The sequence below is a fragment of the Phocoena sinus genome, chromosome 14, assembly GCF_008692025.1.
Source record: "Phocoena sinus isolate mPhoSin1 chromosome 14, mPhoSin1.pri, whole genome shotgun sequence".
In the NCBI taxonomy this organism is placed as follows: domain Eukaryota; kingdom Metazoa; phylum Chordata; class Mammalia; order Artiodactyla; family Phocoenidae; genus Phocoena; species Phocoena sinus.
This window is the reverse complement of record NC_045776.1, coordinates 50,087,259-50,109,363: the sequence shown is the minus strand read 5'-3', so window position 1 is coordinate 50,109,363 and position 22,105 is coordinate 50,087,259. Positions and strand designations below refer to the sequence as shown.

Genomic DNA, 22,105 nt, shown 5'->3' with positions numbered 1-22,105 from the left:
GCGGCTGATTGCGCGCGCAGGTCAGGAATGACGATGGCGTCGTCGGCTCCTCCCACTTTTGGGCGGGGCCGCTGCCGGCACTGCCTGGACCCGCCCTAGACCTGTCCTGGGGCTGGACCGGCCCGGGGTGGGGAGCGGGACAGGGGCGGGGCTAGTCGGGACCCGACCGCCGGATCCCACAGCGCCCTCCCCAGTCCCAGCTCGGCACTTCTCCGTCCCGCGGCGCTTGGGGGCGCAGCCTCAGGCCAGGGACTCGCAGACCTGGGCCCCTGAACATATCCGAGAAGCATACTTCTGGAGCTGTCCCAACGGCGTGTGGTTTTGATGGTTTAACTCCTTTCTCCCCTTTTTGTCTTTCCTCGATTGGAGACGGTGGGCGAGGTTTTAGCACATGGGATTGCGTGCGGACTATCTTCCCACTTAAGACCCCACTTCTCAGCGGGTCCAATTAGCACCCTAAGCAAGTTCTCCTTCCAAACCCAGTCACCCAAAAGGAATCCATGCCTGGGCACTTCTAGCAAAGCGGGGGGCGGCGCCACGCAGTGGCCTGACAGTGTTGTGATCCGAGAGCTCCACGGGCAGTGCGTGGCTGTGGACGATGCCTCAGAGCTACCCAATCTCTGTTTTCTGTCCTCTCAGCCCACTTTTGGAAATGCGCTAGAACCGCACCATCTGCTGGCGGAGCCAAGCGTGGCAGGGAATGTGCGGACGTCAGAAGAGCCCGCCACCAGCCCGGGGGGAGGTTTGACCCAGAGGTGGGACCAGAGTCCGTTAAGTTCTAGGTGAAGTGAAGTAACAAAGATAAAGAAGCATCTACGTTTTTAAGTCTTACACTTATTATAATCTTTTTACATTTATTTTTGTTATATGTATTTCTGGTAACATTTTCCTTCCCTTATTAAAACCACTCAAAGCATCAGTCATTTCCATTTTGAAGGTAAGGAAATGCAGGTATGGATCTCTTCTCCGCACAGTGGAAGCCAGTTTACAATGAAAAGACTAAATATCCATCTGTAGCAATGAACAAACCCAGTGAAGGTAGGACCATGATGCAGGTGACATTCCCATCCCTACTCTACAAAGCCTCTGATTCAGTTACCAATTTGCCTCCCCACCTCCTCAGCCCTGAAATGTCCACCTGTCTGGCTGGGCACTGAAACTATAGGGATTCCCTCTGGACCTTCAGCCATGACGACCCCCTGGCCTCAGGCATCTGCTTGCTCTCAGGTGCCTGGTGCTCTCGCTGATGATAAGGTAGTATGCTTCATGCAGAGATACTCAAATTGTTGTCACTGAACCAGCTGGCAGCACCACCACCTGGGAATTTGTTAGAAATGCAAATTATGGGTCCCACCCTGGACCCACCAAATCAGAAAGCCTAGGGGATGAAGCTGCCCTTTTTAGTTTAACAAGCCCTCCTGGTGGTTCCAATTCACATTCCAATTCAAGAACTACCTCTGTAATGTATTCCCTGGATCCTGGTGGGTTAGTTACCCTTCCAATATTAGCAAAGTCCTTATGGGGGAAACAAACAAACAACCTTTACTAAATAATTGACTTGAATAAAGGTAATTTTAAGCACCACATGAAACATTTCTGGGATGGGCAGAAATTTTGATACCCAACAAATTGTCTACTATTCACCAAAATAGTAACTAAAAGATCTTTTAGCTATATATATTTTTTCTGGTTCTGTTTTTTTGTACAGCTTTGACAATATCCAAAAGGCTAGAATATATTTTAAAAATAAACTATCATATTTTGAAGAGAAATTTGTTTTGCTGATAAAGTAATCCATGCTCTTGGTGGAAACTTTGAAAATACACAAGTTTACAGACAAGAATAAAAAAGTCATATATAATTCCACCATTATGGATAATCTATGTCACATCATGGTGTATTTTCTTCTTCTCTGAAAATTGTTTTCACTCATAAAGAAAAAAAAGTTGCCTGCCATCCCAATTCTACAAGGATTAAGCCTTTAACCACTGCAGTTGCTAATGTGTGCACCCTGAGGGGAATTCAGGATGGAGAAAAACTGGAAGTATTCTGTGCATCGGATATACTGACCACTAGGTAGCTAAGATACGTAGCTAAGGAAAAATTTCAGAAAGACCCTAGATTCTTTCATCTTCCCCTACTTAGAAAAGCACTAAAATCATTAACTTGAAATGTCCGTTCTTTGTGATTAGCAGTGATCTTTTTATGCTTGATTACAAGTTTTTTTCCAAGCAGAAAAGTTCACATACATCCTGGTTCCTCCCTTACCTCTTTGGAGCAGTTTCTCAGAGTTCCTGAGAGGCTGTCTCCCAGGCTCTAGTCCTCAGTAAGGTCCCCAAATAAAACTTGACTCACAACATTTACATTGTGTGTTTTTTTTTTAAATATAGATTTATTTGTTTTTGGCTGTGTTGGGTCTTCGTTGCTGCCCATGGGCTTTCTCTAGTTGCGATGAGCGGGGGGTTAAAGGGGCGGGGGGCGGGGTGGCTACTCTTCATTGCGGTGCGCGGGCTTCTCATTGCAGTGACTTCTCCTGTTGCAGAGCATGGGCTCTAGGCGCATGGGCTTCTGTAGTTGTGGCTCAAGGGCTCTAGAGCACAGGCTCAGTGGTTGTGGCTCATGGGCTTAGTTGCTCCGTGGCATGTGGGATCTTCCAGTGTCCCCTGCATTGGCAGGTGGATTCTTTACCACTGCGCCACCAGGGAAGTCCTACATTGTGCATTTTTATTTCAGTTGACACATGGTTGAGGTCCTAAGAGAGACTTTTTGTTTAAATAATACTCAATACCACTGTCATTATAAACACCATTCAGCATTGATTGCATAAAAATAAAGGACCAAACAAGAGGATCAATGAAATTATTACATGTATGCATCTTTATAAATGTGCAGAACCATCCTCCAGAAAACACCTATGTATTCGAAAACATGTACGTGAATAATATATGGATGGGCTTTTTAAACAAGTGGGAACATACGGTATACAGTTTACAGCTTACTTTTTTACATTTAGCAATATGCTTTTCCACCTCAATACTTTTACTAGCTTTATGGATTTCATTGTGTGTATATGACATTTCTGAAGCTAGCACTGTAGGCCAGTCTCAGAGCTGTGCCTAAGTCAGTGAAATAGAGTTCACCACCAAAAAGTATTTCAAAATGACTTAAGCCTCAAAATTGCATTTCTGAAACATGGGAAGGGTTTGTATATCTCTAGTAATATTGTATAAATTCACCTTTCTTTTTCTTATGCCTCCTCACATTCCTGAGCTTGTCTGGATTCCACAAAGCTTTGCATCTTTCTGTGCGCTCTGCTTTCCTCATGGTATTGCATCACAGAAGTCTAAAAGCTATTGGACATTTTCCTTAGGGAGAGAGATGAGAACGTTGACCCAAAACAAATTTCTTTTTACCTAGCAGATGGAAGGGGAAGGCTAGAAATAGTCTGTTAATAGTTTTTGATCCATTACATAATTTATTTAATCAATCTCCTGTTTTATGTTTGGTTTGTCACTTTTGTTACAGAAAAAAGTGATGCAGTGAACATCCTTGTACCTAAATCTTTACAATCATATACAAATAGAACTGTCGGAAAAATGTATATATTGTTGGATCAAACGAAATGTGTATTTTAGTTTTGATTATTGCCAAATTGCCCTCCAAAGAGATTGCAATTGACACCTTTGCTAACAACATATGGTAGTACTTGATTCTACCTCTTTGCCAACACTTATCTTTGCCATTCTGTTAGGTGAAAAATAGTATCTGTGATTTTAATTATTTTGTTTCTTATTTTAAAAAATATTATGATGCTTTAATTTGTATTTTATTAATTATAAGTGAGATTAAGAATCTTTTCATACACTTATAAATTTTATTTCTTTTTCTGTATTCTTCATTTTCTGTTAGTTTTTTTTATATTGATTTGTAAAAACTATTTATTAAGAAAATTCACCTGTTGGTATAGCAAATGCACTGCAGAAACTTTTACTAATTTACTAGCTTGCAGGGTTATAAAAAATTATTCCATGTTTTCCTTTAGAGTTTTAATGATTTCATGAAGATAATGATCCATCTGGAATTATTTTGCTGCAAGGAGTGATGTAAAGATCTGGCTCTCTACCTCCCCCCAGAGCCTCAGCAATCAGATGGACACCTGCTCTTCTTAAAGTCATCACTGGTTTTTGTGTTGCCAAATCAATGACAACTCCTTTGTTCTCATCTCACTTGGCCTCTTAGTAACATTCAGCAGATGATCACATATTCTTCATAAAACATAGTCTTCTTTAACCCTCATTCTCCTGGGTTACCTCATTGGCTAAGCAACCACTGCATCTCATTTTCTAGACTAGGGATGTGATTTGAGCAGGATATTCATGTTAATAAAATTTTATTCCAATAAAATAACTTTGAGTTCTTCTAATATAGAAGCTTTTTTTTTTTTGCTGCTGCTGCTAGTAACTAAATCCTGCAAAGTAGGCAGTGATTCAAGTGGTCAAAGAAAAAAGAATGCCTAACCTCTGCACAGATTGCAAGCTTGCCTAGTTTCTAACTTGAAGGCTGAAATTCAATAATAGGAAATGAAGATAGAGCTGGGCCTTTGGGATACTACTGACTTAATCTGGTGATACCTGAGACCGTTCCTGTTGGACTCAGCATGTCTTCACTTTGCTCTTTTTTTTTCCCCACTTTTCCCTCCTTGTATTAGTCAGCTTAGGCTGCCGTAACAAAATACCATGGACTGGGTGGCTTAAACATCCGGAATTTATAACCCACGGTTATGGAGACAGAGAAGTCTAAGATCAAGCTGCCAGTGAGTTCTATTTCTGGTAAGTCCCCGCTTGCTGGCTTGCAGATGGCTGGCTTCTCATTGTGTGTTCACATGGTCTTTCCTTGGTGAACATATGTGGAGAGAGAAATCTCTCTCTTCGTAGAAAGTCAAGGAATCCTATCGGGTTAAAGTCACACCCTTATGACCTTATTTGACCTTCAGTACCTCCTAAAACCCTGTCTCTAAATAGTTACTTTGGGGGTTAGGGGGACATATAAATTTGGGGGAGGACACTGTTCAGTCCATAGCACGCCTCCTTGTGCTCAGGGCTGGGCTATGACTTTTGTTGGCTCTAAGTGCGTTTGCCTTTGGGGGCCCCTCCCTCCTTAAAGAAAAAACACTTAAAATTATATTTTACAACTGCATTTGGTATGAAGATGGATATAATCCAAGCTAATTTCATTATTATATATTTATTATTATTATATTTTTCTTCTGATTTTAAAATAAATTGATGTTAAAACATTTTATGAGACCTTGAAAGTGTCAGGGGCCCTAGGCACTAGGCCTACTGGGCTTAATGGAGAAGTCGGCCCCACTTTTGTAGACATTGTAAATTTTGCTAACAGACAGCCCCCAAGAAGGTCCAGGAAGAGCAGCTAGAGCTGACTCTAAAAGCACCACCTGTAGACAGTCGGAGGATGACCAGTTCAACACAGGAAACAGGAGAAGGTGACCAGCTCACACCTGTCTCCCTCCGTCCGACTACACACTGCGAACACATTTTGGTGAAATATAGGAGACCTTGAGTTAATACTTCTGCCAAACATCTAGGGAGTTTCAGGTTGAGTGTTTTTGACAGCCTCTTTTTGGTAATAGACTGTTTTCTTTTCTATTAATATATAACCCATATATAAAGTATATAAAACTTGCCTGTACAGTTCAATGAGTTCTTACATATAATATACTTATATTACCTATTACTTGATAACCAATTATCCCAAAATGTAGTAGATTACAAGAAGAAACATTTACTATATCAGAGTTTCTGTCAGCCAGGGATTAGTGTGGTTCTGGGTGGTTTTGGCTTGTGAGATTGTGGTCAAGATGTCAGCTGGGCTACATCATCTGAATGCTTGACTGGAGCTGGAATATTTGCTTGCAAGATGCTGCTGGCAGGAGGCCTCAGTTCCTCTCTGTGTGGGCTTCTCCACAGGGCTGTTGTGTGTTCTCAAGACTTGCAGCTGGCTTCCTCCAGAGTGAGTGATCCAAGAGAGAGCAAGACAGAGCCTCAACTCAGTGGCATGCCATCACTTTTGCCATATTCTGCTGATCACACCAAACAGTCCTGATACAATGTAGGAGGGGGACTATACAGGGACAAGAATTCCAGAGCATTGGGGACCTTCTTGGAGGCTAGTTACCTCAGATCCATGTAGCCACCAACCAGAGGAAGCCTATAGAACATTTTCAGAACCCTCATGCCTTTTCCCAGTCAATATCATCCCCTCCTCCAACCAAAAGATAGCCACGATTCTGACTTCTATCATCATAAATTGCTTTTGCTGTCTCTGAACTTCATGCAAACGGAGTCATATTCTTTTGTGTCTGGTTTCTTTCACTGTGTCTGTGAGATTCATCCACATCACTTATAGCAATAGTTCATCTTTTTGTATTGCTCAGTAACAGTCCATTGTATAAAAATGCCACGGCAGACATTTGGATTGTTTCCAGTTTGGGCTAATAGAGTTGCTATGAACATTCTTGTACAGGTCATTTCTTTGAAATAAGCCCTCAGTTCTTTTGGGTTCTGCAATAGAGTTTTAAAACTCCATACTTAAGCAAGCCAAATTTTACAGACATCTTCATTTAAAATAGCTTACAGACACAACTCATGACTTCAATGTCAGTGGTTTATGAGGGTTCAGGAATGGGTTATTTTTGGTCAGACTTATGGTAAAGTATTACTCACCATACTAAGGATACTTGAATTGGTGATTAATCCAGTCATGGGTTGTGTAGCTTACACTCGCATAGGATGCTATTAGCACGGGGATACCTTGGAACATGGCTGTCAGTGGTTTTCACTTGGCATTCCCTAATCTGGAGGATTCAGTCACATAATACAGTCTCCCTCATCTGGGGTGGCTTTTTTTTTTTTTGCGGTACGCGGGCCTCTCACTGTTGTGGCCTCTCCCGTCGCGGAGCACAGGTTCCGGACGCACAGGCTCAGCAGCCATGGCTCATGGGCCCAGCTGCTCCGCGGCATGTGGGATCTTCCCGGACCGGGGCACGAACCCGTGTCCCCTGCATAGGCAGGCGGACTCTCAATCACTGCGCCACCAGGGAAGCCCTGGGGTGGCTTTTGGTATTATCTTTCCTAAAGTCGGGAGTCTAACTTGTAAACAGAAGACTTTTCTAAGGCTATTCTTTAAAGTTCAACTGCAAGAAATAGGAACAATAACAGCATTTCCTAAAAATTAGAGGGTTAAATTCTAGTGAGGGAGAGAAGAAGAGACCAGCGATGGGAGAAGTCATTCTTTCTGTTGCCAGAGATAAAGCTGACAAGGCATCTAATAAAAACTGAAGATCTTGGGAATTCCCTGGCAGTCCAGTGATTAGGATTCGGCGATTTCACTGCCTAGTTGGGGAGCTAAGATCCCACAAACCTCAAGGCGTGGTCAAAAAAAAAAAAAAAAAAGCCTGAAGATCTTTAACTTCCTTCAATTGTTAAAATGTGACTTCACTTATATTTTTAAATTATCTTAAAATACTGCCAAAAAATAAGGGTAAGTCACTAGGAAAAGATTCTAAGACTTTCCAGGCCCACTAATGCATAAATTATTTAACTGAGGACTAAGTACAGTCAGAGAGCTTGGAGAAAACACCTCAGTTAGTATCTGGCTTCTCTCATTGTGTTTGGTAAGTTAAACAGAGTAAAGAGACAGGCCAGTCTCTCAGTCAGAGGGATGTGAAATAAATTATTCTAAATTTGCCCAGAGAGCAGAGAACATATTTTTTGTCTTATTTCGTTTTGATTTTGGTTTTTGATTTTCTCCGTATTTTGAAGCACATGGGTGTGAGCTGATGAGGGAAAATGGCATGAATCACCATCACACGGTGTGAGTCTGTACATAGCTGGGTCTCAGCGTGGCTCTACATGCTCATTTTTTAGCACCTTCTCACAGTGAGATAGAACTCACTAATTAAGACCAACTGACCAGCATAGATAAGTGTATTTTCTTGCACTTCACCAAGAAGTTAGTAAAACATTAACTCTCAGGCACCACACAGATCCTGCACAGGGTCCCTTGCTGGTGACAAGCAGAGGTAATACATTCTGATGGCTGCCAACAATTCCTAGAAAGTGTTAGGAGTGGTTTCAAAAAACAATTCTACCAACAGAACTAGAATCATTTCAAGTCAACCATTTAATTTATCATTAGCGGCAGGTCCTGACCAGACTCCATGCTTTTCCTCTCCAACACAGGGCCAGAGTTCTTTGACGACTGAACAAGCTCACCAAGGGCAAGGCTGTGCAGCAAAGGAGGTCTGGAATTTTCCGGCCCTAGTGTTTCATGGCCACACACTTCTTCATGGCGTTTTTTGTCTGCTCTCCTCTTCTTGAGACTGTCTCCTCCCTTGATCCACGTTTCACTTCCCACTCCTGTCCATTTCATCTCTTCTCCTCTGCTGATTCCCTTCTTCCTTCTAATTTCCTTCTCAGCTATTTCCTCTCACAAGAGTCTTTCTGGGGGACCTCATTTGTCCCATGACTTTGACCATCACTTCTACGTAGATGATGCCCAGATCAGGAAGAGTCTTGTCCTAAACATTAAGCTGCTGTTTCCAACTGCCTTCTGAAGTCTATTTCACACATTCTTCAAATTGAACGTGTCCAAACTCCCTCTCTCTCTGTCCCCACCCCAACCCTGCTGTTCTTTATTTCCTAGAGAAAATTTCACCATCCTCCATGTAAACCTTGTATGTGGGAAAGACTTAGCACAGCAGACCTGAGACTCCTGTCTATAGAAAGTCTTGCTTACAAGGTTGGCTGCTGGCTGGCATCTGGACTCTTGACTGGCAAATCGTTCCCTGCACTGATAGAAAACTTTCCCTAAGCGATAATGGCTCACGGTGCCTCTGCTGTCTACACAGACAATGTGGTTTATGCTAAATGCCTGATTTCCTTCTGGAATTCTGGTAAATGCTAAGGCAGCGGGTGCCTATGTGACTAGCTCCCAGTTAAAAGCCTGAGTGAGTCTCTAATGAGCTTCCCCAGCAGATGACACTTCGTAATGTTGTCACAAGACTTCTTAGAGGAGAGGACTCTTGGAAGCTTTAACCTGGTTTCCTATATATCTCCATTTCATTTCCCTTTCCCTTTTCTAATTTTGCTGTTTATCAATTTCGCTGTAATCTTAGCCATGAATATGACCATACAATGAGCCTCTTGAGCCTTCCTAGCAAATCACCAAACCTGGGAGTGGTCTTAGGGTCCCCTGACACACCTTAGTATAATTTCTAACTCTTCTTTCTTTTCCTCACCCTCTCTTTTCAATTAATCACCTAATTATCATTAGCTCTACCTCTAAATATTAAAAACAAAAAAAGTCCCATATTCTCCACCCTCACTGCCTTGATGCCATAACCGTGACTCCATCTGGGCACCATTCTCCCCCCTTTCCCCCACTAAAAAAAGCAAAACCCAAAGATCAGAGGGTTTAGCATTGGCCTCATAGCATTGGGAGGTTATTTCTTGTTAAAAAAAAGAATTCAACTGAGTACATTTGAAGACCTATTTGGTTTTATTCAAGGATTCATGGGAATTCCCTGGTGGTCCAGTGATTAGGACTCTGTGCTTCCACTGCAGGGGGCATGGGTTCCATCCCTGGTTGGTTTACTAAGATCCCTCAAGCCATGCAGGGCAGCCAACAAAATCAAGGATTCATGAATTGGGCAACATCCCACCTAGCAAGTAGAAAGGAGCTTTAGGAGCTGTACAAAATGGAAGGTTTTCAAAGGTAGAAAGGGGGTGGGACAAGGAAGTCATAAAAAAGAAAAATGGTTACAGTATTTCAGGCAAAGTCACCTTCCTTTGGGGGAAGGGCAGGGATCTATCATGCAGTTTACCTCACAGGTGCTGATGTGGTAATTCCAGATCGAGGGCTTAAAGTTCACACTCCTAGGAGTAGCTGAAATTGAAATTAAACCTAGGTTTGCTGTTCTGGGGGCAACTGACTCCATTTGGGGCCTGTTGTTTCTTTTTAAAAACACTCTTGGGACTTCCCTGCTGGTCCAGTGGATAAGACTCCTTGCTCCCAATGCAGGGGGCCTGGGTTCGATACCTGATTGGGGAAATAGATCTTGCATGCATGCTGCAACTAAGAAGCCTGCATGCCTCAACTAAGAGCCGGTGCAGCCAAAGTAAATAAAATAAATCTTAAAATAAACAAATCTTAAAATAAATAAATAAATAAACACTCTCAAAGCCCGTTTTCTCAGCTGCAAGATGACGATGACAATCGTGCCTGTTCCACAGGGTTGTTGTCAGGGGTAAATAAGAAAATGCGTATAAACTTCATGAGATTATCTATGTAAAGTGCTGAGCACATAACAATCCTTTAACAAATGTTATCTGCTCTTTCTATTGTTAGTACTAATAATCTGTAGACTCCACTTGTGAGGCTCAGCCGGTTCCAGCACCAAAACCACTTCATAATGAAATTAGGACCTCAGCTTCTCACCCCTGTAATCTGAAGCGCAGGCGCACCCCGAAATGCAGGCATCGCCGTCAGTTTCCAAGTAGCCTGGCATTTGCGGGGTTCTCTTTTCCTCTGAGTAGGTGTCCCAGTGTGGGGTAATGATGAGACATAACTCTTCTGTGGCTGTGAAAGAGGAGGGAGGGGGCAGGGCACAACATTTAAGGGGACTTTCCTAGCGGTCCAGCGGTTGGGACTCTGCACTTCCAGTGCACATGTCGCGGGGCACGGTAAAAAAAAAAAAAAGAATAAATAAATAAGTAAAATAAAATAGTTTATTCCCAAGCTCTCTTAAAATAAAACAAAATAAAATAAAAGAGCAACATAGCTGTTGAGAATACGACAAAAACTGGTTAGAACCGATTCGATCCAAGATAGCGGAGGATTCGAGCTGAACCTCGTCATACGCTCATTGTAATACATCAGCACGTTAAATGACATACTGACAGGCACGCTGACAGTTCTGAGGCTTCCGATAAAAGGCCAAAGAGTGGGCCGTGGCCCAATTCCTGGAAATCCCCGCCCCTTCCCCCAAATAGTTGAAATAATCCTCCCACTCCTCAGACTGTGAAATTACCCAACACGTAAAAACTAACCACCCCATATTTCGGGGCCTCTTGTTTTCTGAGATGGCCCACACTCTGTATGTGGCATGCGTTTCTCCCAGGGCTGCTCTTGCCTTTTGAGACAGACCGCATTCTGTCTATGGAATGTGTATCTCTCTAAATAAATCCACTTCTTACCTACTACTTTGCCTCTCCCTGAATTCCTTCTGTGCTGAGACATAAAGAACCTGAGCTTCATTAAGTCCACGTGACCATTAGACCACGTGTGCAATCTTAATTAAACGACAGGATTCAAGTCCCAATCTGGGTTTTGGCTGGGTTTGAGTTCCATCTGCCTTGTGCGGTTTCAGTTGCAGAGGGTGGATGGAACAGGGGAGGATCCCAGAACGGCCATGGAGTGCTCCAGATTCCTAATGTTACCGTTGCAAATACTTGTTTCCTAAATATGAAGTTGTGCAAAAATCCTCAACTATTGCAGAAGAAAGAGCCAATGCAAAGGACTGAAGAGCCAGGAGCATCATAGATAATACAAATGGATATTAAGACGTTCTCACACACACACACATAAAGATCAATATGTGAGGTGATGGATGTGTTAATTACCTAGCTGGGGGAATACTTTCACAGCGTCTACAAATATCAAATTGTCACGACGTACAGCTTAGAGTTTCATTTTCAGTACCTTTCGGTACCTTTCAGTACCTTTCATGACTATCCCAGGAATTTTTGTTTGAATAAAAAACCTTTTGGGATCATGACAAAAGTTCTCCATGGTAGAAGTAATGAAATCATAAGTCCATAAAGCTTAATCTTTCTCAGTTTCCAAATATCAATATATTTATCAACAGAGCGGAATTATTCACTCTAAAATTCCATACGATTAAAAATCACACTGAAAGAACTTCTGATTAAAAACAAACAGGGAAAAGGAAAAAAAAGGGAAAAAAAACAAAGGAACAAACAGGAAAAATCAGCAAAGGCAGATTGGGTAGTACGTTAACTTTATTTTGAATTATAACATGGAATTTGTCATCAAACAAATGAATGTAATGAAAAACTTTGGGGATTCAATTAAGCAAATAATTTGCATAGGAATTGCTACTTCTAAGTTTTAAGATGCAGAGCACTGAATTGTGAATTAGATTAACATAAAGTAAGAATCATCTACCTGTGTGCAAAATAAATGCAATTTAACTTATTAAAAAAAGTTTAAAAATGCAATTTAATTTTAAATAACAGAACTTTTGTTCAGTCTTTGGTGAGGGATTAACACAATCTTCTTCCCTGCTATGGATAATATTTAGACTCATTTAGACTAAATGTGATCCTTCTAAGCTAGAGACCTCTTACCTACAGTTAAGAAGGCCTCCTTTCAATATTGTTAAAGCTACTGAATTCATTCTTTATGCCCCTAATATTGGTCAAGAACATTATCCATTTTAAAGGATCTAACAAGTAGGCCCAGGACAACATGCTCTAGTGAAAAACATTAAGTTTGTCATTTCATCCCATTTTGTCTTTTGGAACTTTGTTATCAGTACCTATTATACTGTTTTGATTTATATCAGTGATGAGCAAACTTTTTTTTTTTTTTTGGTTGGGGAAAAAATAAAGCACTTCAGCCCACATTATTTTCCTCTTCAAAATGAATATAGCTTTATGAAATTCCCATAAAAGAAGATGTATTTGTACAACTTTGTTGAATAAAAGAAAGCCAGCGCGGAGATGGGCACTGCTTTTTAACTACTAAAATGTTTATATCTGGATGTCTTAGCAATACAGACAGCTTTCTAATTTTTTAATCCAGAAATTAGATTGCAGGCTTGTTGCCTGGGTGGTCGGGTTGTAGGCCTCTCTGGGGGCCCTGTGGATTGCTCATCACTGGCTTTGCTTGTGACATGGATTAAAATAAGCTGATCTTTGTTGGTTGATTGTTTTACTGATCATAACAAACTTTAAAAGAATATCTTCTAATTTCAAAATTATAACTCATTTACTGACATAAAGATAATACTTTTAGTACCACCACTGCAAGTTGGTTAAAAAAAAAAAAAAAAAAAAATATATGGTTTAGAACATTTCCCTCCATCTCAACATAGAACATTGGCTGGAAACCAGAGCAGAACATGAACAAGAAAACTAAAGATGTGTTTAAATAACAAAATGCCATCCGTGTTTATTATGGTAGATTATAGAAAGAAGGTTTAATTTTTGTGTGTGCAGTTAGGCACTGACTGAGGCATTTAGACACCATTGATTATAAAGTGCATTGAGTATAAATTTTGACCCCCTTCAAAGGAATAATTCAACAAAACCCAGGTTTCTTTCTTGGAATCAATCAACCCAAAAACACGCATAGATGAACACTTATTAAATACTAGTAACAGTCTTTTATTACTTATACTTCTGCAATAGTAATAGCAACATATTATATCACATTTTATCCAAGGACTCCAAAGTCATTGTATCAAGCAATTGGTGTTGGAAGCTCAAGATTCCACAGCATATTAAGTCTACTTAGTTACGGCACAGGAAATAGATTCCCAGCAATAGACCCAAAGTAATGGTTCAAAGAGACAAGCCTACATTTCTTGTGGTTTGTAATTTTCTGAATTTCCAAATTTGCCACTTGTATCCTATCATACCTACAACATTGACTCCAGGTAAAAATGAACAATTTTTCTTTTTTTTATAGTTCAACAGTCCATCTTTGAAAAGCACATGGTGGAATGTCAGAAGTGGCTTTTCAATAATATAACTTTATACATTATTGATTCATAGAGGAGAACATTTTACACTGGAATGACATACAAATATATGTAAAATACGATGGAGCCATATCTTTGAGCACACATACATTTAACACAAAAGCAAAAGTGCACCAATTCACTGAAGGTCAGACTTTCAGTCTTTTTAAAGGAACAAAGCTTTCTGCTTCCTTTCTGTTTCTATTTTTAAGACAGAGGGTTTAACTCTATCTTAGAGTTTAACTGAAAGACCCAAGTTGATGTAGTTTAAAACGAGTTTCTGTGGAATCCACGAACATGCCAGGCCCCCTGGAGTGGGGCTACAGGCCAGTGTGAGAAGCCCACTACATGAGAGGAAGGGGTCCCTGAGCTGCTCCGCTTTTGACTCAGGGCACAAAGCACAGCTCTCCTTGGTCAGGGACCCAGCATGGGCATTCTGGGCATTTTCTTTCTTCTAGGAATTTCCAACACTATTTGAAAAGCAATTTCTTTTTGGACAGTATGATTAAGGTTTCTATCTTTCAGTCGAATATGAAACTAAGTTAGTTCTTCCTGTGTCCTTCTTTACTTCGGAGGAGATGCAATATACGTTCATTTTTGGTTAGTTCTGCCGGAAGTTCATTGGCCTGAAAGAAGATAAGATAGGCATGAGTGAATTCCCACAGTTGGTGTGGTTTCAGGGACTCCAAAGAGGGGCCCCTGACCCACACTTGCTCCTCCACTGATGAAAAACCCCACTGGACTCAGCCTTTTGTATCAAGGCATTAAAGGTTTTCTTTAAATATATTTAAATATAAATAGCATCAGTCACTTTCTTATCTCATTGTTAGTTATTTTTCTTTTTACAATTTTTTGGAGTATAGTTGATTTACAATGTTGTGTTAGTTTCAGGGGTACAGCACAGTGCTTCAGATACACACACACACACACACACACACACACATAAACACATATACATATATTCCTTTTCATGTTCTTTTCCATTATGGTTTATTACAAGATATTGAATACGGTCCCCCGTGCTATACAGTAGGCTCTTATTGTTTATTTATTTTATATATGATAGTTTATATCTGCTAATCCCAAACTCCTAATTTATCCTTCCCTCCCTTTCCCCTTTAGTAACCATAAGTTTGTTTTCTATGTCTGTGAGTCTGTTTCTGTTTTATTAATAAGTTCATTTGTATCATATTCCAGATCTGACCTGTAAGTGATATCATATGATATTTGTCTTTTAGAGTGATTTTTCTATCTAGCCATATCCCTTACTAGGCTATAATCTCCAGGAGGCCAGGGTCTATATCTTATTAATCACTGTATCCTCATTTCCAGCACAATGCCTAGCTTATCTAGTATGTTGTCAATAAATAGATTTGATAACTTATTAGTTTATTATATAAGGCAGTCTGGCTGCTAGGGACTTGAGACCCATCTTTTGATGAGAAGGCAGAGTTAGGAAACACCCAGAGCGTAAGACACACGGGGAAGAACAGCTTCAGTGGCCCACACCCCACCTGATCCAGTCTCACTCTATGTCCTTTCTTTTCACAGTGCTGCTGAGACACATTCTGTAAGTGTTTACTTTGTGAGCGAGTCCCTATCTTAAGAAATAGACATTATAGGGCAATGGTTCCCAAACTTCTTAGTCTCAAGACTTCTGTACAATCTTAAAAATTATTGAGGACCCCAAAGAGCTTTTGTTTTTAACTAATCAAAACTGAAAAAAATTTAAGTATATTTATTAATTCATTAAAAATAATAAACCCATTACAGGTTAACATAAATAACATATTTATGAAAAAGAACTAAATTTTCAAAAACAGAAAAGTTAGAAGTGTAGCACTGTTAACAGTTTTGCATATTTCTTTACTGTGTAGCTTAAAAGAAGACAAATGGATTCTTATATCTGCTTCTGTATCCAATCAATTATCTTAAAGCTAAATTGCCATGTGGAATTTGAAACCATATCAATGAATTTTTCTACTCTGTTGCATTAAAATCCATAGGTCTGTCTATCTGCAGGTGGATTTTTTTACCTATGCATGTTTGTAACATCATGTACCGGCCATTTAGAAAATAGTAGCTCACTGAGTTATGCAGATCTTCCAAATGTTGACACATTTTATTATACAATCCTCAAAGCTCACATCATTCATTAATATTATCACTGATTCATCAGAAAAGCTACAGGTATCGGGAAGCTGTCAGGCTCATGTGATGGATACAAGTCCGTTCTTTCAAGTAAAAGTGGAGCTCCCCCCCAAAAGTGGCTGGCTCCCTTTGTAACTCAAACAATTGCACAAGTGCTTTCCCTGAGACAACCATGTGCTTCAGCCTACAGCGGAAGTGCTTGGCGCAAACTTCGAATTTTGTTACATAGTAAAAAGACATACAGCAAGGGTCAAGGTTTCATAAAATTAAAACTGTTTGCTGCTTCATCAAAGATATTCTTAGGTAAAACTGGTATTTTTATAAAATAATCTACAACGTGTAAAATAACTTAGAGGTTTGTAAAATCATTTGCCACTACAGTTTGTGACCCTGCTTTGATGTGTGTTAAGGTGCCAACAGTTTCATCCGCCATTGCCTTTGCACCGTTACGGCAAATGTCGGCACAGCGAAAAAGGGCAAATAGTGTCTCTGTATTACTAAGAATATTGTTTCGACCTATTAGAACCCTTGAAAGGGTTTTGAGGACACCCCAAGGGTCCACGGAACACACTTTGAGAACAGTTGTTACAGATGAATAAAAGGATGTTCTTGGGAATTCAGGGGAGAGGCAATTAAAGGGTAGAAAGGCAACCACATCAGGGAGAGAACTTGGATGTAGTTTTTTTTTTTCCCCTGCAGTTAAACCTGGAACCCCGTCTGCTCTATCTGAAACCCTGATCTTAGGTGAAGCTCCTGCAATACCTACCTTCTAGGCTGGATCCTGCCCTCTGACCCCCACCTACTGGCTGGGACCTCACTTGCTGGGAATGATGAGTTTGCCACAGTGGTCTGCTGTGCAGCATGTCCTGCAGCTGCACTCCTGCCCACCCAAAGGACCCTTGATGCTGGTGCTGGACTGACTCTAACAAGAGGTGCTATTCAATGCTGCCTTAGACCAGAGACCCCTCTGTGGGGTTAAGTCTAGTATTAGCTTAGTTCCTGCAGGAGCAGATGTTGTAGAGGGCTAATGCCTGGGGCTGACAATAGTGCTCCTGGAGAACAGACCTGAGCACCATCCAGTCTCAGAGTACCCTCAGGAAGAACGAACTGCTTTGCATCGGTTACTGGTCCTTCGCGACAGGCTGGCAGGTAGCCAGAGGATCCTCTGCAGTCAGGAAGAGGAGTGGGTCTAAGAAGCTGCACCTCTGTCTACAAGCTCGTTAAGTTACGGTGTGTGTGACCATCTCCATGAATGTCCATATCCATTGCCATTAAAATAGGCTTTATACTCTCAAACTGTGTTGCTTCAGTCAATCACATCGCTGTTCTGTGTGTCATCCATATAGTTTTAAAAACCTGGTCTCACTCCTCTCTCAGGAGGGTCCCCACTGAATTCTCAAGTTGCTCAGGTTATGATGGCTAGCGCCCAGGCTAGCCCCTAAAGGCCATCTTATCCATTATGGAGCAGGACCATAGGTCCATACTCATGACCCACAGCATCACACCACTCTCTGTCCCCGCTGCTCCTGGGAGAAGATGTGTTCTGAGTCCTCAGTTGGGGGTTATCAGGAACATGGGATCCCCACACCCATGGGGATGGCTACGGTGTGGGGAGAGGTTCTCGGCCATTGGTTACCCTCTCCTCTGGCATCTGCCCCAGAGCAGAAGTCCTGGAGCCCCTAGAGCAGAAGGGTGCTTCTGTACTAGCTGAAAAGTGACTCTCTCCAGGAAGCCTTCGATAGCGTTCTTCACTTCCTGCTGACAGCCCTTGTCACTGTGTGTTGCAATTGCTTGTTTAATTATCTTTATTCCCCAGTAAACTCTGAGCCCCATGAAGACAGACACTATGTGAATCTCTTTCACTATTATCTATCTCCGCATAGACAATGCTCACAGCACAGCGCATGACATCTAGCAGGCACTCAATAAGTGTTTGTTGAATGAATGAATAAAGGTCAAGGATACCCCCTCAAGAGTCCTGAGTGGCTGCTGGAATCCCAACACCCTTGCTTCTGGAGCTGCCTCTGAAGAGCCTGGCTTCTACAGGCTGCCTGGTGTGCAGGCGTGCAGCTTCCTGGCAGCTACTCCCGGCTCTCCAAGGGCTTCTGCAGGATGAAACTCCAACACAGGCAGCTACACAGACCCTCCAAAGACCAGCATTTTGGTCACTGGAAATTCCCCATAACCATTATTGCTGAGATTCCACGAGACACACAAGGAATTGCATCTTTCAGTTTCTATGTAAAGAAACTGCCTTAATTCAGTACTGGGTGGCTTAGCAACGAAGACTGATCTTTTTAGGACATCTGTGTCCAAGGTGCAAAGATAAGAGAGCAATTGTGATTTCAGTGGGCTCATCACACAGCCAGACCAGCTAATGGAAAACAAACCTATGTATCTCAGGAAGAAATAAACAGAAATGTTGTCTTCAAGCAGTTTCAATGGTAGGAACAGGGGAAGTAATAATTCCACGTGCTAAGTGGAATGAGAAAAGGTGGCGGCTCTTGGCATGTTGTCTAATTGCACTTCTTAATAGTTTCTTTTAAAAATATCATGAAATGTTATATGATTTTGGTTTTATTATTAATAAAATCTAACACAGTAATAGATGTTTATAAAAATTCAAACACTATCTAAGTATACAGTGAAAGTTGCTTTTCATACCCTCCCTTGTTAATAAGTCCCCACCATACTTCCTCCTTCAAAAGTCAGTAGTTTCAGTGTGCTTCCTCTAGACCTTTCCTAGGCTACTCTCCCACCCTCAGCCTCTACTTGTGACTGCAGATGTTGAGTAGGAGGAAATACAATGACAGTCATTTTTTACTGGGCATCCTCCCACCTCCAAGTTTGGCTTAATTGAAAACTAAGAAAATTTTTGAGCTATGAAAAAATATGGGTTGGTTTTGCTCAACTATACTTCAATTAAAAAAAATATGGGTTGGTTTTGGAACTGTGGGGCAAAGTCCTGTTAACAATATAAAAAGCAACATCTTCCCCATGAGGTCACCAAATAGAGCACAGGCAATTCTCAAGGTACCAGTATCCAACTCACAGAGGATGGTGATTAAACTACCGGAACTTTGACATTTTTAGGACACTTCTCTGATGATAGAACACTTACAACCTTACTCCCCACAACCACTGCCCCCTACCCCCGCCCCACTGTTACCTGAAAATCACTGATAATAGAGGGGTTTTAGTATAGTCCTCTGGGTCCAAATGTACTGCTCACTCATAACCTATGATGACAACATTTTATGCCCTTACTATGCCCAAGGATGAGGAGCGACTGGAGCCAAGATGCTCTCTTGGCTTCAGCAGACGCCGCCTTATCTCTTTGCACAGGCGCCCGATGGAGGGAAAAGATGACTAAGACGGTACCTTGTTTCTCAGGGCTGGGTCTGCCCCTGCTTCCAGGAGCAGCGCGACTGCCTTAATATTTCCGCTGAGCACTGCCACATGGAGTGCTGAGGTCCCATTCTAGGAGAAAAGGACAGTGTGCGTCAGGAGAGAGCTCACAGCCATCAGCACTCGGCCTGATGAGACGGTAATGCTAGAGTCTCACTCATCCTTATCTTCCCTTTTCAAAGTCACATCAGCACCTAGTACAGTGTCCTCAGGGACACCGTGTATGGTCAGTATAAATATTGCCAATAACCTTTTGCAAGTGAAATAAGGCATCTGCCCAGCGGGTACATGATTTCATGCTCACTTGGTCCATTGTAGAGGCATCAGAAGTTGCTGTGGGAAAAACAACAACGCTACGTCAAACTTTTTTTTTCTTAAGGTCTTTGTGCTTTTGGTGAGCACACTTCTGCAAGGCTGGAGGAATAGCCTGCTCACCTATGGGCCGAGTTGTCGACCCAGCTGTACACACTCCACACGCGCAGGTGGGCAGGAGAGTGACTGGGAGCTACACGGCTTAAGAGTAAGAGTAGGTGCGTTGAGGACCACCCCCAACCCCAGCCCTGAGTTGGAGCATTTCTGGGTACTGAGGGGTCTAGTGGATAGGTTGCTGACATTTTATGGAATTTACTGCAAATATTTATTGACATAAGGAAGCAGCTATGCGCAGCGTGTAGCTGGATTCTGGGAGGGGAAAAGAGAATATGACAAACCCAATATAAGAACGATGGGCAGTCACAAGACATCTGTTCTAGAAGGTACATATGTCTGTGAATAGTACCTAAATGCAAGCTTAGTTTTCAAATTAACTACTTCATATATATACGTAAAACACTTTCTGATCTTGTAGGCACGTTAAATATCATACCCAGAGAAAAACTCCAGCAAAGTAGCCGTTTTCCCTGTTTGCTTCACCATGTTTGCCATGGGCAGCAATACACTAACCTTGTAACATTTCACTTATCAAAATCTTAACCAACTTATCGGTGTTGCCGAAGTGCAGTGTGGCTAAGAATAAAAAACTAAGCCTAAAAGCTGTCTGCAACACGACTAGATATCGCAAAGTCCATTTCTGAAGCTAGTTTCTTTTATTCATAGAGAATTCATTTTCACAGACTGTTTATTCTTACTTGCTAAACAAGTTTTACAAGTACAAAGTACAGCTTTTTTGACTCGTAAGCTCATGGAAGATTAGAATTAGTTCCCTGGGGCAAGAGAGTACGGCATACCAACAGCAGCTCTGTATCAGCTGACAGCAACAACGGAGCCTTAAACCCATAAAAATCAGACAGAAGGCATCTAAAGGGTAAGTAGACTTCAGATACATCAATAAATCCAAAAAAGTGCTAAACTACTGTCCCAAGTTTAGAACAGGTTTGGTGTCCTCTATTTAACAAAACACTAGAGTGTATACCAGGAGTCAGCAAACTACAGCCCGCAGGACAAATCTAACTCCCCCCTCCCCCTGCCCCGCCTGTTTTTCTACATCCTGATGAGCTCAGCATTTTAAAATTTAAAAAAGACTATTTTGTGACACGTAAAAATATGAAATTTTAGAAATACAACATCCATAAATGAAGTATGATTGGATGCAGGCACACTTTTTGCTGTTGCCGTATTTTCTATGGCTGCTTTTTTTCTACAATGGCTGAGTGGAGCGGTTCCAACACAGACTGTATGGCCCACAAAGACTAAAATATTTGTTATCTGGTCCTTTATTGAAAAAGACTGCCAACCTCTGGTAGATACTCTAGTTGAGGAATATTTTAATCCAAAATGATCAACTTAAAAAAGGAGTTTTGGGGCTCTGTTTTCTGGAAGACGCAGCCCTCCAGAATGACACATTCTCTGACGTGTCCAGATGTTTGAGGCTTATTTCATTCCACCTAAGGTAACAATGTGGTTCTTTGCCCCAGATAATGAAGAGAAGGAATGTGAGTTCCTATCCCTCATGTTTTCTGGGACACAAATCATGTGTTTCATTTGTGGAGGATTTCACAAATCTTCCAATGATATATCAATATGGGTGATTTCCAATTTAGCAATTTCAGTACTATTGCTTAATTTTTTTTCCCCCTAGAAAACTAGGTACCTACAGACTCCGGTTCGCTCTTTTTATTACCTTCCCATTTCTACCAGTGCCCGGGAATCTCTAACATGGATAAGTTGTAGGCATGTTCTCTCAGTAATACAACTAACCATGCAAATGGTATACCCAGATTCTACTGCAGTCCCCAGTGTGGACTTCTTAAATTTCTATCCTCTCTCTTTTACAGGTTGGTAAAATTTTCTCTGTAGGTCTTACCTTCAAAATACCGAGGGTGGGTGAGAATTTCAGCAACTCTTTTATGACATCATTATACCCTTTGTTGGCTGCCTTCAGTAATGCTGTTGTACCATCCTTTACAGAGAGAGGAAAAGAAAAGTTGATTATTAACATATGTGTGTGTTGGATAATAATGAAATGTTGGTTGAGAACTGGGATGTGCTTGTCAGAAGGAGGCAAAATGTGTAAACTAAAGCAGAGGCCTGCAACGTCTCTTAATCTAAAATCATTTTAGAGCATATTAAACACTTAATTCTGCGTGAAAGAATACCAGACAAAATATGTGACTTACTCCAGTATCTTCAAACCCTGCCATCTGGGAATCCATGGTCTTCTAGTCCCTTAGAATATTGGGTACAGGAACAAGGAGAATTTCA

The 22,105-nt window shown here is 41.4% G+C and overlaps 1 protein-coding gene across 1 annotated transcript in view; it reads right to left on the bottom strand.

Annotated features, from left to right (window-relative positions):
* Window positions 1-12,378: 12,378 nt before the first annotated feature.
* The window catches only part of ANKRD29 (ankyrin repeat domain 29), a 44,919-nt gene continuing 35,192 nt past the window's right edge, over window positions 12,379-22,105 (bottom strand). The window contains 3 exon segments of the mRNA XM_032602944.1: window positions 12,379-14,472; window positions 19,379-19,477; window positions 21,708-21,803. Of these exon segments, the coding sequence (XP_032458835.1) occupies window positions 14,389-14,472; window positions 19,379-19,477; window positions 21,708-21,803 (279 nt within the window). The 3' untranslated portion in view covers window positions 12,379-14,388.